The 14,987-nt window shown below is 42.9% G+C and overlaps 1 protein-coding gene across 5 annotated transcripts in view; it reads right to left on the bottom strand.

Moving 5' to 3' along the window:
• Window positions 1-14,987, bottom strand: part of LOC139609578 (nck-associated protein 5-like) — a 125,526-nt gene that overhangs the window by 2,377 nt on the left and 108,162 nt on the right. For 4 of the 5 annotated variants that reach the window (XM_071464333.1, XM_071464337.1, XM_071464336.1 and 1 more), the window contains 6 exons: window positions 14,725-14,830; window positions 13,555-13,642; window positions 9,660-9,983; window positions 7,759-7,874; window positions 7,124-7,253; window positions 6,830-7,005 (listed from right to left, as the gene is read on the bottom strand). In XM_071464333.1, the coding sequence (XP_071320434.1) occupies window positions 6,830-7,005; window positions 7,124-7,253; window positions 7,759-7,874; window positions 9,660-9,983; window positions 13,555-13,642; window positions 14,725-14,830 (940 nt within the window). Of the gene's footprint in view, window positions 1-6,829; window positions 7,006-7,123; window positions 7,254-7,758; window positions 7,875-9,659; window positions 10,097-13,554; window positions 13,643-14,724; window positions 14,831-14,987 lie in introns of those variants that run through there. The other variant, XM_071464338.1, reaches the window with a different exon arrangement.

Below are 14,987 nucleotides of genomic sequence, written 5' to 3' on the forward strand. Positions count from 1 at the left end.
ACTCATCTCGTTTGCAGTGTTGAGCTGCAAAGCAATAAGACTGACACTGCTTCAGAGCATGACGCTGATGTATATTGAGATTTTTATCACACTCAAGGACCAAATGTTTGTTTTGGGTATTGGTGGATGTGCATCTATGGGCATCTGGGCTCACCCACTCTCCCTGTTATATTAACTACATTGTATGATGCATTATTTCTTTTGTACAAAATGTGACAGGCTGCTTTATAGATTAGCATAATCAGGAAGGTGTTACTCAAGGGAAAGCTGCTATCTGTTAACACTGCTCCAACTAGCAGGGGATGTTTCATCCTGAGCTTGCTGATGACTAGAGCGATGACATGTGTGTGGGAGTCGTGACTGTTTAGAGGGTATTAAAATTGAAAAATGATATGATTGTAGGTCTTATCACAAGACCAGATCGTGTCATCACATCTGAGCCTGCTGGTCTTTCAGGGGTGCATGCCTTCAGGCAACTCAGCAGCAATTAGACTCAACAACAAAAAAGCCTGCATTCACCAGCTGGCTCACAATCATTGTCACATGACATTATAATGAAACAAGAACCACACACAAACCTAAAAATAGTCACTTGTTGTTTATGATGCGCCAGCTCTTTGAGTTTTCTACATGATCTCCTCTGTATGTCTTAAAGTGCACTTTAGGGAGCTGGTTACTGTGGCGATCAGCAGCAAAACCCCTCCACAGAGGCTGTAAACATTCCCTGTTCCTCCTTCTGCAATTCCAGCCTTGGAGCAGAGCAGCTATCTACACAGGTATTTTTGCAGGGGTAAGTACACAGAGGAATAGCTCGCGGGTGCAAGCAACCTCAAGGGACGCTCCAAATCTGGACCATTTAGCGTTTTGCTGCAGGGTCTATCTCCCCTCAGACCAAAACACACAACTACTCCTCACGAGGAGCACGAACACATAAACATGACTGCATCAGTAATGCAGATCTGAGTACAGTTGAAGCAGTAAAAACTTCCACATGTCAGTAATGGAACCCACAGGCGTTGATCTTAAAAGCTGCCAAGTTTCTTGAGTCACTGACTTCATGATCAAAAGGCTAATGTGTTAGAAGACCAGACACAGCATTTGCATCCATGCAAGCTTTCTTTCTTCACCAGAGCAGATGCTGCAGGCCCGTTTCCTGCAACAATAAATCCTCTATCTGTTGCAGTAAAATAAAGTATCGTCTGCATAACATCTTACTGCGAGGACCACCGACAGATTTCTTGTCTTGTTATAAAAAGCTCCCTTTAATTTGAAGAAATTATCTGCACACCTTTTCAAAATAAAGTTCAAATCTTTGCAACATAACAATTTGATAGCTCTACATTATTTTTCTGGTAAACTTTCCATCTACTCCCGCTGCCAGTCTGGTCGTCATGTCATTTACACAGCCTAAAGGTTTGAATCGACTGCTATAAGTAGCTGTCTTATAGCAGTCAATGCAAACCTTGTTTCCACAGCTCTTTCTGAGCACAGTGAGTTTTTGCATCCTGCTGCACGTTCGGCTGCAGAGAGTAAAACAATAGTGATAGCTGTTTTTTAGTCTTGGTCCTCATGGGCCTGGGGCCTTATTGGTTTCCTCTCCTACCAGCTGGTTAATTGCATTCACCTGCCGTCCCAGGTGTGAACTATTCTGTGTTTAGGGGCTGGAGTGAAACCAGCAGGACTCTTAGCCCCAGGGCTGAGTGTGACAGCTGTAGGTACTGTACAACAAAACTAAAACAGCACATCTAGAGAATTCTGGTTCTTAAAGGGAAAGAAAACTGATTTACAAAAACACTGGAATCGTCTGAGCTCCATGCAAAACACAATCAAACTGAGCAATGATTTATTTAAAGTTGTGTGCAAGTATAACTAAGCATTATTTGATTCTCTTCAGCACTTCAGAGGTTGAGCTGAAAAGCAAAGTGTGAAAAAAAAACAACAACTAATCATGTCATATTGTGATGGTGAATTCTGATGCAGAATCAACCTCACACCCTAAAATCCCATCAAGCCCCATTAATGTGCACTGAGGTGACCTTTCTGAACGGGCACAGCCACAATGAATTTATAAAGAAGACAGAACGGTAAAGGAAAGGTGAGACCTGTCTCACATGTGTGATGAAATGTTGAGCAGGGTTTTGCCGGCGTGGAGATTGAGCCTGAATTAAGCGCAGGTGCTGAATGCAGATTAGACTTGTTGAGTCTTAGTTTAACACCTACACACTCCTATTCATAACATCACTACTTTTCTGTCAGTGTCAGCCATAAAAATTGTTGTTTTATGGCCTCGGGAAATGAAAGAGAGTGTGACGTGATGGGGATCAGTAATTACCAGAGTAGTGTGACAGTGAAAAACAGTCTTTAGGTCCTGACTCTCTCAGCCAACCCTCTCCTCTATATCTCCTTTTGGTTGGAAACAAGAGGAAAAGAAGGGGAATGGCTGTGTTATCGCTGATTGGATTTGATTTCGGAGGAACACAATTACCAGCGGATCGAACCTTCCCATTGCAGGTCTCTGTACCACCTGCAAGTACAGCCACAATGATGGCTGCGCACATAACCGAGGCTGCAGGCAGACGTCTCGGTGAGAGCTTCCCACTTGAAAACACGAGGGGCCAAATCGACAATTGGTTCTGCATCACATGTCAGTAATGGGATGTCTAAACTGGAATTCAGCAGACCTGCTCACCACAAAAGCTTATTGAAAGGGTCTTTTATAGCCAGACATGTTTTCTCCTTTTCTCCTGCTGTTTTGTATTTTTCTGTCTTTACCTTGATGTTTCTGACTTGTATATGTGGTTTCGCAATAGACATTCAGTCTACTTACATTGAGTGATTACCTCTTTTTTACCTCGTATTTCAGCGCAATTTTATCTCATTGTCACTCTGATAATAGCTATTGCGGCTGCTATACGTTAAAAATATTGCAAAACACGGTGTAGGCTTTTATTGTGAAAAGGAAGTGCAATGAATTTATCACCAAAGTTAGAGTGGACCACGCTCGTGATGGAGCAGCCAAACACACAGTCTGCACCAGCCGTTGGGAGGATTTCTCACAATCTAGCTCCTCTGTGAGAGTAGAACCACACTTGCTGTCACCATGGTAACCACAGGTGATGCCATATCCACCAGCACTGAAATCTTAAACATCTCAACTTCAACACAGACAAAGTGATTTCCCTGACGATGGTTTTGCATTTAAACTAGATCACATCAGCTGGGACCTTGGTCAATAGAAGCCATTCATGTAAAATATCAATAAATGTGACTATGCAGATTTCACTATGTTCTATTACCAGTGAATTCCCACAGCAAGGTGTCTGGTGTCCACTGGAGACAACACAGCTGAAGTTCAGTTTGCTCACTGTCAAGATCGGAGGGAGAAAGTATTTCTAAAATTCACATTGTTACTTTTCAGTGTCACCCAGAGATTGAATCTCATGTCTCATCCAAACCCGTCACTCACATCATGTCTGTGATATTGCGTAGACTAATTCTGATTCTGCTTCACAATGAGGATGATGGTGATTGTGTCAGAGGATGTGCCATCTTTGACGTCATCATTTCATCACAGGCCAATGTGAGGAGAAGCGACGGCAGATTCTTCCTTTCTATTTCTGGGTCTGTTCCATCTAACTCCTGTTTCGTGGCGGCTGGCAGTGCCATCAATCTGACAGTGACTCTCGTGGCGTGCATGTTCCTGCTGCTGATATTTATTCTTACGCTGATGTCGTTATAGTTTTGGTTTTCCAGTGGCTCTGTTTCAAATTACAGCTGAAACGCTTCCTCACCACGCTATCATTGCTCGAGGTAAAAAGCTGCTCGATGAGATACTGTGCATGCTGATTTGTTGCTGACTGGTTTTGGATGCAGGTCACATAAACCCCAGGAATCTCCCTAACTTCGGTGATGCTACACCTTGGCTGGGTCTAATGTTATTTTCCTGCAGCAATTTCTTTCTCCTTCATGAAGACAAAGGACGGAAATAAGGACAGGAATGAAAAATGAGAGAAGTTAGTTTGCAAAGTGAATTCAAGCCAGAAAGGAAAAATAAAAATAGGAAGACAGGAGAGAAGTGTTCAGACCAAAAGCAGGAGAGGAGCAGACGAGAGAGTTGTACAGGAGAGACAGAGATAGAGAGAGGCAAAACTGAAAGGAAGACAAGAGAAGACACGTGGGAGAAAGAGAGACTCAGAGGAAGGAGAGGATAGAAGGAGAAGAGGGCGGAGGCCGCCGTTAGCAGGGCTGTCAGGTGCTGTCAGGATGATGAATGGGAGGCCGGCACAGGCTGTGAGGGCTCTGATGGGAGCCGCTGAGCTTTACATCACTCTCCTGAGTGTTTGTGAAAGGTTATTAAAGGCGCTTAAATCACCGGGCTCTGACACGGGCCCGCTACCAGCCACAAAACTTCCCCAAACTGCGGCCAGTGACAGTGTCTCCCGAGTCAAGCACTCCCGGGCCGCGACAAAAAGGGAAGCGGTCACGCAGGTACGGGCGTGCACGGCGAGGGGTGAGGAGGTGATGACGCGGAGATGGATTGTCTTTTTCTGAAGAATAATGTAGGGTAAATGGGTTCAGCAGCAGTCATCCATCATTACAGCTGGTTCACAGCTTAGGAGTAAGGTTACCGTCAAAATTAACCAACTGCAGGAGAGCATTAGTTCCATTTGCACTCTTTGCTTTTAATTGTTTAGTCATAAAATCACAGCAGCGACGGTCTTTGTTCTGTCACTACAGAGGGATGATTCAGTCTTTTCCTGAAGCCAAGTTCACTTTCTTGATTCTTTCTCATTATTGTTTTCAGATAGAAACACTCATCTCTGGAGTGAAGCCAGTTTTCTCTGGAGAAAGGTTGATCTGCAGAACAGAAGGTTTAAGGACCCAGTTATAGATAGAAGTAAGTGTTCAGTATCAGGAAGAGACACTTAACTGCACAGTGGCCGGAACTGTCCACATCATTTTATATGCATTAATAATTAGATTTTATTAGATATTAATTAGATATTAAAGCTATACTAATGCATTGGGCTTTATAACCTAATATTTTTACTGTAAATCTAAATCTATAGATGTAAAATAGATGCAGTGAATGAAAAAGTGTCATAAAATCAGAGCATCCACGTGTAAACGGCTCAGAACTGCTGCATGCTGCAGCTAATGTTCTGACAGGACAGGGAGGTGACGTGGTTGTAGTGGGAGTTGAACTCTTGGCCTCTGATTTTTGGCGCAGTCGCTCCGAGCACGCGGCTGCCCTCTGTAATGTGGCCTACCGCAACCAATTAAATGACAGACGGGTTTGAGGATGAGGCGAGCAGCGCTTTGTCAGTTAATGGAGCTGTGCTTGCAGCCAGGTTGCGCAGCGCCGCGTCGTTCGAGTCGGGTCAGAAGCTGAACTCTCTCACACGTGAGCGCTGAACTTTGCTTTGTTAAGCTGAGACTCTGCTTCATACAACAATAAGATACTTGAGTGAAATTCTCTTTTTGCTTGAGGAGGTCACATGATCCAGCCAAGTTCAGCGAACATGGAGATGAGAGGGACTCAAGCACACTTACTCTCCCTGGGCCTTCTACTCAAACAACACTTTACTTCCCAACATCTGGCAAAATTTAACATTTTCTTGTAAACACTGGTTAAAAAGTAGGCATTTATGTATTTATGCATTATTATTATTATAATTAATAATTGTAAATGCTTTACAAATAGTTCAGATCTGGTATTAAATTCCAGGATGACACCAGAGGTCAAGAATCAAGAACACAGAATAAATTCAGCTTTTTCTCCCACCTCTCATGCATGATTGTTTTTGAACTTGTGTTGAGTCAGACGATTTCTTTTTTTTTTTTTTTTTCAGAATATGGATTTTTGTGTCAGGGTGGGTGTTGGGGCAGCAGCAGTGTAAGAGAGTAGTGTTTGGTTGTCCCCTGGAGCTCGGCCACGCAGCCTGGAGGCCATTTCATGGTCTCTGATCCTCATTTGTCATTCAGCAGCGTTAAATATTTGTAGGCAAATACCCACTGACACGAGAGGGCGAGGCGATCGAAAGCAATTAGGCTGCTTTTACTATGAAAATCTGCAAACAGTTCCAACAGTAGAAAAGAAAACCTCGGCGTTCGGTGAAGTTGTTCATGCCTCAGGACGTATTTTAAAGGTGAAGTTGACATTGCAGCTCAGCAAGAGTCGCTGTGACCATCTGAAAAGTCTCCTTGCTGAAAGTCTCTGACATACAGGAATGGTAAAAATTAAATGTATTCATCTTCATGCCTCTGCTGCAGGGAAAGAAAAAATTATGCAAACCCCATGACGGTGTGTGTCTCAATCCTAGAAAAAGTTTCATTGAGGGCAGGTGCTATTTTTTTTTTTTCTTTAATTTTGTTTTTTTCTCTTCATACTGCAAACATCTGCACCTGGGAGCCGCCTGGCTTTTTATTTCACTTTAAACTGCCTCCAATGGGCTCCATGAAATGAGAAAACGGATTTATTCTGGAACAATCAACACAGGACAGACCGCATTATCTCCCTCAGATGGTATACTGAGGTGAAACAATCAATAAGAGTCAGTCTAAGAAAACAAAAACTTCAATATATAGAATAAAAGTTTCCCTATTTACAATAAACAGAACTTCAGGGCAGAAATAAGCAGAATGTTTAATATCTGAATAAGTGCCTTCAGAAAAAGTGAGTAAAGCAAGAATTATGACAGCCTGCGCTGCCTCCTGGATTCACAAGAGGGTGTAATGACCAATAAAATGCTTGATCGGAACCAGCAGCGCGCCAGTAAAGCATCTTTTATGAGTAAAAGCGATAAGCTGGAAACGTTTTAATACTCACACTGAGTCTGTCTCCTGCTTTGCCATCGAGGGATGACTCCTTGTGCAACAAGTTGTACTGGGAAATCCTCCTGCTCTCCTTCTCCAGATGTGAGAACACGTCGTGCTGGTAGTAGTCCATGATGGACAAGGATTTCTCCACGCTGCTTCGCTTCAGGGTCTCCTCGTTCTGGTCGACTGTGAGTGGAGAAATTTGTGACAGCAGAAATGAAGAAAGAGAAAACGGACAGAAAGAAACAAAGGATCTCTGCTGCTATTAAAGAAAATAACTTCATTTACAAAGTTTTAACCAGACCTGAGTCACTCTTCTTGGTTCTGTTGACCAGCGTCCTCTGTGGCGAGCCCAAAGTGCTTCCGGTTCCCTCCAGTTCGGTCTCGGTGTCGCTGCTGCTGCCCGAGTACGTGCACACGCGCAGGGCTCTTTCCTGTTCACAGTCACGGAGGCAGAGGCATTTTAAGATACAGATCAAAAACAAAAACAAGACAAGCACCATTAGGTTGGTGCTGGGGTAGAATGTGAACAACAAAAAAAAACAAACAACAAAAATCTTTAACTACAGGTTTGTGCAAAACTCATTGGAGCAGAGCTTTGTTTTCCAGCAAAGAATAACTTCACTTTTGCAAAGCTGAACAATTTTCAACTCTCAAAACATGCACAATTTTTTTGAGACCTCAGGAATTTAGATGGAAACGTAGATTTCTAAATTACAGAAGTTAGCTGAATAAAAAACGATGTGAATATTGAGTGAAAATGTAGCTATAACCATAGAAATAATCTGTTGCTGTGTGTTTGCCGACCTGGATAAAACATTAAAGACAAACATTTATGACGGTGAAATTGTGTTAAAGTTTCTAAACTTTTTAAGACCTGTAATATGTCAGTTTTGAAACATTTCACATAGATCTGAGCACAATAGAATGTAGACTTACACCAGGAATATCATAGTCCTTGGTCTTCGTCTTCCTCTCTGTTTCTTTCTCTTTGTCCTCTGTGGAGACGTTGCTCCGCGGAGCACAAAGACTCAACCTCTTTGTCCTGATTGAGTCTAGAAGTGGAGTCAGAGACATAAGAGAAATGAGTCATGTGGTGTACAGTAAAAAACAGAGGCTGTCTAGCATTCGCCACACGGCCACCTGATGTAATGCATATAGATGGTGTCGTGAGGAAAACATCATTTGAATTTCTCTAAAGTGACAATCTCTCCCTCTGCAGATGAAATGCAGGGCGAGCACATCTTGCACATCCATTCAACCAAAACCCATCAAACTGCCTACACAACTGTTTTTCTGCATATATGAATGGAGCCGCGCAATATCCCAGCTATCAAACATTAATGGTGTCCACGCTGTGATTGTTCCCAGCCATGACTCCTGGCGGCCCGGATATAACAGCTTTCAGCTGTCTGTCCCTGAATGAGCAAGCAAAGCCGTATTATCACTCTGCCTCCTGCTGCCTCGGACAGACGCCAGTTTAATTGTCTCTTAACATTCAGCTGGATCACAATAACAGACTGCTTTTGGCCAGTGCTCCATCTCCATCTGAAAAATCTGCATCAAGGTAATAAAAGTCCTGTCAACTTCTTTCTCTCGCCTGTTAGGAAGCAAATCATGTGACAGACACCGGTGCTTTTCTGGCGTCCTGCAGCTTTGTGATTCTACATGATGACGATAGAAAGGTGAAACGTATGATAAAGATGCGCAGACAACATTTAGGCTCTTCTGATCAACTTGTTCCGCAGGGAAGAGTCAACAGGAAGCGCTCTTTGTTAGCTGCCTCAGCAGTGCCACCACAGCACTCAGGTGAAATAGATGCAGGCTATTGTCCTGTAAGCATAAATCCCTGGGTGTGATCACTCATCCCTGTGTTATTGTAGCTTTAATCAGCCATCTGATTGCATCTTACCCACCACCATTCTGCTGCGCATCACAGCGAACACCAAGGCAGACGGCGCTTTATGATCTCTGGCCGTGCTGACATGCTTAATTGCATTTGTTAGCTTCCTCGGGGTGTGGGAGTGTGTGACTTTCTATAAGGACACAAGGAGTCTTTTGTCTGAGTATCAGACGTCACTGTTGATGTATGAGCTTCAGAATTAGCTGAACAAACAAGGTTTGTATAATAAACCATCTTCAGGGCTGCGGAGGGAAATACATTAACATAAAGTACAGTGACTTTCAATGTTTCACTTGCGTCCTGAAAACAAAAACAAGCTGTCTACGGCTCTTAAGGCTTGGTGCTTGATAGCAGCAGCATTTGCAGACATACATTTCAATTTATTTTCCTCCGTGGCCTTGATTGAGGGAATCAATTCAAAAACAAAGGCAATGTTCTTCTTTGTCATGTGGCGTCATACCGCGCAAACAACGATGATCTTCCATTGAGCTCAGAGTCAAATACACCGGCTGCACGGAGCAGACAGGACAATGCACTGAGGAGTATCAGGATTTCCAGCAGCAGCAGTGAAATATTACATTTTAGGCTCAGAAGTAAGCAGCTGTTTTTATGAAAGATAAATCCTCAGCAGTGTCTGACAAACTCTGAAGATGGGTTCACAACACCAACTGTTGTTTTGAAGATATGTCCAGAATCCTCAGGAGCTCATTTTCTAGTCTTTTTCTAATCCAAACAAAGATGGGTTCCAGAAAAGACATTTCAAATGGCCTGATTTGTAGGACTTGAACCAAAATTAAAGTTTTACTATTGGTAATTTTCTCTATATTAATGTTACTTTTCATTATACAATATTTACATACATAATCACAGGTTCATATTTGTCTCATGTCAAAGCTAGAGCTACTGAAGATACAACATTTTAAACAGCTGTTCTTACCTGAAGTTGCTAACTTGGGCAGGCGGGTCTGGGGGTCCTGGGCGTTGCTGCTGCAGGTCACAGTGGGGTCGGACAGGGAGTGACCCATGCTGCTAGGGGCATGCAGGCGGGTTTTTGGGAGGGAAGGCACTTTCACATCGGGGTGAGAGGGGTCTGGGTGAGCTCCTCCGAGCTCGATCCGGAGGAGCTCGGAGGAGCCGGTGGTCACCCCATCGGGGCTGGATTCAGATTTAGGGATGTGGCGACCGCTGGCTCGGGTGACGGAATCGGGGAGAGGGAAGGTGCCGATCCCGCTGTCCAGGGTTCTCATCTGACAGCCGGAGCCTAAAGTGACAGGGAGAGGAGTGTGACGTCTGGGAGAAGCAGGGGGCAACGACGAAGGGAAAGGAGGGTTTGGATTTACATGCAGCGGAAGGGGTTGTGAGTGAAGAGCGCATCTGTAGCAGGTTTGGAAACACGAGGCCGGTAGGAGAGGACAGAAAAGACAGTATTTTATTTGATATTGTCATATTTCTGGAATAAAAATGGTGTTGGAACCTCCACCTGTTGCATCTCTTATATCTTAAAAACAATACGACACAAGAAAACACCTGCTGCCTGCAGTTCTGAGCTGAGCACACAACTGAGCCGCGACCCGAGCAGTGCATGCTGGGTTGTCATCAGGGGAAGGAGCGGCGAGTAGCAACAGATGGACGTTGTTTAGAGACCACAGTTTGCGGAGCCTTGACTCAGGCTGGAACAGATGGACGGCCATTCATCACAGCCCAGGTCCTTGTAACTGTTAACGCTAATGACCAACAGTTACACCGGCCAATTATTAGAGCTTTCTAACTTTTCACTGGGAAAGAATTTGTAAAAGTATAAAAGTGTCGTCTCATCTTTTGTTGCTGTGGGCAAACTTCGGCTGAAACACGATTCCATTACATTATATCTCCAGTGTTCGCCTCAGAGTTGATGGATCCTCTGCAGCCATCCGCTCAGTCTCTCAGAATATCGGCAGGTAAAAACTCTTAAAGCAGGCCGACATGTCTTTTTCTTTCTGTTTTGTAGAGGTGGGTCGATACTGACAGGCTCTGCTTCTCAGCTGTATAGCTTTGTCTCGGTGGGATGCACAAACACTCTCTCCTCGAGCGTTTCCTTCTATGAATAAAAGTTGTCTCTGAATTCTGATGGGCATTACAGTTGAGTTCAAAAAGAGTTTGCGAGAAGTCTAAGGGCCACATTTTCAGGACCAGTTTATTCCAGAAAACATTTTCACTTGGGTCGGAAGCGAAAACTACCGACCCATTTTCTCTTTGGACAAACCTATGACCATGCCTCTGGGTGCCAATCTGCAAAACACTGACAGTAAATTCACAGATGAGGGAATTTAAGGGAGTTACTCATTGTGTCATCAGTGTTCTACTTTATGTGGATTTTCTGTTTTATCTGACTTGCTTCTGACATTCAGCACCATACTGTACACACAGAACCTGTGAAAATGAGTTGTCAGTGCTTGGATGTGCACATCCACCGTGTACTTTGGACAGATGGCATGTTACTTGTACACATATCTGCACTGAGTCACTTGAGAACAGTCGCTGCGAAAGAGTAAAAAGCCAAACAAAAATCCTGATCATGGCTTTAAAAATGCATGATGTGGTTGACACACACACACGAACGCTTATTTGTGTGTGAGACAAAGAAAAAGGCAGAGGGAGCCATAGATTACACAGCTGTATAATTGAAGGCCGAGCCTGGCAGTTTCCTCTATAACCAAACTATAACAAGGTCCACAGTAATTCTAGCCAGAGGCAACAACAACTGGACATAATCTAGTTTTTCATGAGCTCCCTATCACTTCTGTATACAACCTCCAGGGTGTGAGGGGAGAAAGCTGCTTTGTTGATACCTCCACTGTGTGAAATTGGCTTTATGCAACGAGGAGGTGTCAAAGGCAAAAAAACAAAGAGTGATCACTTACAACCATAACCTCATCTAAGAGATATTTCTGTGTCAATATTTAGGTGAAAATACCACAATCACTGACATAAATTGTAGAAAGTCACACCACAATAGAACCTGGTATCCTTGGCCATCAGATAAATGTCTTGTTTTCCTCTTAATCATCTGAGACTGAAGTGTAGAAAGAAAGTTTTGGAGGCCAGAAGCATCAGCCAGTGGTGAAGTAAATGCTAAATCACCGGTATTGATCGAAAATGCCATCAAACCACTGCAGATATATGAGGCTCTTTCTGTGCTATGAGCCAGGCAAAATGTTACTCATTGTCCCTTTATGAGAAAAAATACAGTTCCACTAATGTATAAGAGCTGACCAGTGCAGAGTGAACATCAGAATCTGCATCTACAGCTGGAGCATGGATTCTGCTCAAGCTGCTTGCATCATAAACTGGGTGGATGTAAACTATTTACATGATTGATGTGTTTGTCTGGCATTAGGCGAGTGAATGCTGCACTTTGGCGAGACGTGACATTAAAGCAGCGCTGAGGAGCGATGAGAAGCCGCAGCTGAAACCTTTATGAAATATTTAATTCACACTGTCTGGAAGTGCTTAGTTGGCAGAATATAAAGAAGGCAGCCTGTTAATCAGAATACAGAAACAATTAATGGTTTTATTTTGGGCGCTGGCTCTAACGCAACACGAGCTCTTCTCACACTCTGATTTGATTAGTTACTTCTAAGCTAAACTACAAAAATGAGTGAAACTGAGAGTCCATCTCTGCTTCTATAGAGATTATTTCCACCAACAAAACACATTTACTTCAACTCCAAGAACTGGCAGATGTTAGTTTGAGTCCATCACCACCATGTGTATAGTTTGGATGCAATCGGTGCCAACTCTGATGCAAACCCGTGGAACAATCAACAACTTTTACATCAAGTTAGTAACAATCAGTTTAAATGATGTCAGATACAAGCTGCGGACACAGAGCAACTTTAGTATTAATCTGTGGTTGTGCTTGTGTCTGGGTCCAATATTCACTTTTTGAGGGAAATATCTGTCTCTTCAGCTGCTAAATGCTTCGGTATGTTCAACTACTGATTGGGCAGCTTTAAATGCATGAGAATGGTTTTAGCTTTTCATTCTTAAAATTTAAAAATGCAATGTTCTTAAAGCTGGGACATTCTCAGTGCAACATTGAAAATTGTGCTAAAGGAAATCCAATTTATAAGACGAGGACTAACACTATGAAAAAAAAAGAACACTTTTTTTTCAAAGTTATGAAAAGGACTTTCTTAATTCACTGGACACGGTGCTATATTGCAGGAGATACGTCATTATGACCTTTGAGACAGATCACAGAGACAATTTCTCAAACGCCCGACAGACTGAGTGACAAACACGCTGCACTCCACTCCAGTAAACAGCAGTTCTCTCTCCATCCTCTCCCTGAATAACATACTACAATGCAAGTTTGTTGCACTGCTGTAACAACAGTAATCATCCCATCTCACAAACTATTTGATGCATCTATTTTTCACTTCCTTAGCTGCTCAGGCATTGTAAAATATCACCTGGTTGCACATCAATCACCTGACTAGATTGTCGACATGTTGTTTGCAGCCGCTGCTATTTCCCCACAGTAATGGCAAGTCTGGAATCAGTTGGCGGAGGAATTGAGTTGTCAATCACATCAGGAAATCACAACTGTAAAATGTGTTAATGCTCTGTTGCACTGGTTGATTCGTGATTGTGTGTGACAGCGAGATGAAAAAACTACAGGGTGAGGTAAACACTCGCAAATATGAAACTCAGTGGTTTAAAACAGACAACATGAACTCTTCCACTCTCACGGTGGAAGAAACAGAACAAAGTTGGTAAAAACTAAAATTTCACACCAGATTTGAACATGACTTTGTTGATTTTGCTACAATGGTAAAACATAAGCTTACCTATCATGTGGTCTTGACAAGCTGTGTCTGGGATGCGTGCCTCCTCTTTTTCAGTCCTCAGATTGATCCTCTGAGTCATTATAAGGGTCTAAAATAACAACAACGCATGTTAGTGATACCAACTTCAAAAAGAAGGTATAATATTCCTTCATACATATAAATACCATAATATATAGCATAGTGTGTCAAGTGTTTTTTAGAGTCCAAATGTGCCTTTGTTTGTATAACGTGTTATAATATGTAACATATATCCATATGCTATAAAGCTGCCTTTGAGGCAATTTGCAGACAAAAAGTGAGAATGAAAGGGATCAGTTATAGTGTTTAAAGTTGTGTAAGGTAATTGTCATATTTTTGTGTCTCACTTTAATTGGGTTATTTAAAAAAAAAGTGGTTTGGGGGTGGTGCATAAGGGGCTCGTAGGTCATACAGTATCATTCTTTTGTTGTATTTCTGTGGGGAGGGAAGGCTTGGAGGACGGTATTAAATGGCTGCTTTGTTGAATTGAGTGTCTGTGATAAGCGGCTCCTCAGTGTTATCGAAATTCCACATCATCCTCTCTCTCTTTTTGTCATTCTCGTCCTCCTTTCAGCCCGCTCCTTTTACTCTCTTTTTTTTTTATTGCCGTCTTGCTTATTTAAGGCTCTCTCTCACACTCATCGTCTCCATCATTTTCTGGTCTTTTGACTGACAGATAATAAAAAATAAACCAATAAAGTCATAATTGTAACCTTTTGCTTACAAAGCGCTGTGATTTGATTTAAAGACTCAAGCTGCTGAGAGAAGCCTAATTTGAGCTCCTATTACATGCATGGCCTGATGGCTGTCTCTGTGTGAGATACAGTTTAAAAACCTGCAGCCTTGTGGAAACAACAACAACATCGGCCTGGATTGATAATGAAAAAGTGGGCGAGGAATTGTAGGCTGAGTCAGAGCACAATGTGAATCAATAGCAAGCCTTCAGGGGGATATGATGCTGAAGAGGCGGCGGTGTCGTGGATGTGTTTGTGGACACGTACATACTGTTCGAGTGTGGAAGCCTGTGGGAATTTGCATGTATGTGTATGCATGTGTCAACTGCCTGTTGGAAACAAACAAGCAGAGCTGGAGAGACGTCACCGTAAAAAAAGTCAGTGGAGTTGTATTATAGCAGCATGATTGCTCACTTACAGCTGTATCTGCACACATCTCCATATCTCTCTTCATTTCACTGTGTTTCTTGGGTGTGGAGATCCCAGGCGGCGATGCAGCCACAGAGTTGCCCTTCAAAGCAGACCTGCAAGGAAATAAGATTTGATCTGTTTTTATTTCTGTGTGCCGAGTTCCTCCTTTATCAACTTGGCAGGTAGGAGGTGAGCCTCCTATGCTTCACAAATGTGCACGCAAACATACGTATACGTACACACAAAACATGCCATCAAATGTGTAACAGC

The sequence above is a fragment of the Trachinotus anak genome, unplaced genomic scaffold (genome assembly GCF_046630095.1).
Source record: "Trachinotus anak isolate AG129_WGS33_773 ecotype Australia unplaced genomic scaffold, CSIRO_AGI_Tana_v1 ptg000026l, whole genome shotgun sequence".
Classification (NCBI taxonomy): Eukaryota; Metazoa; Chordata; class Actinopteri; order Carangiformes; family Carangidae; genus Trachinotus; species Trachinotus anak.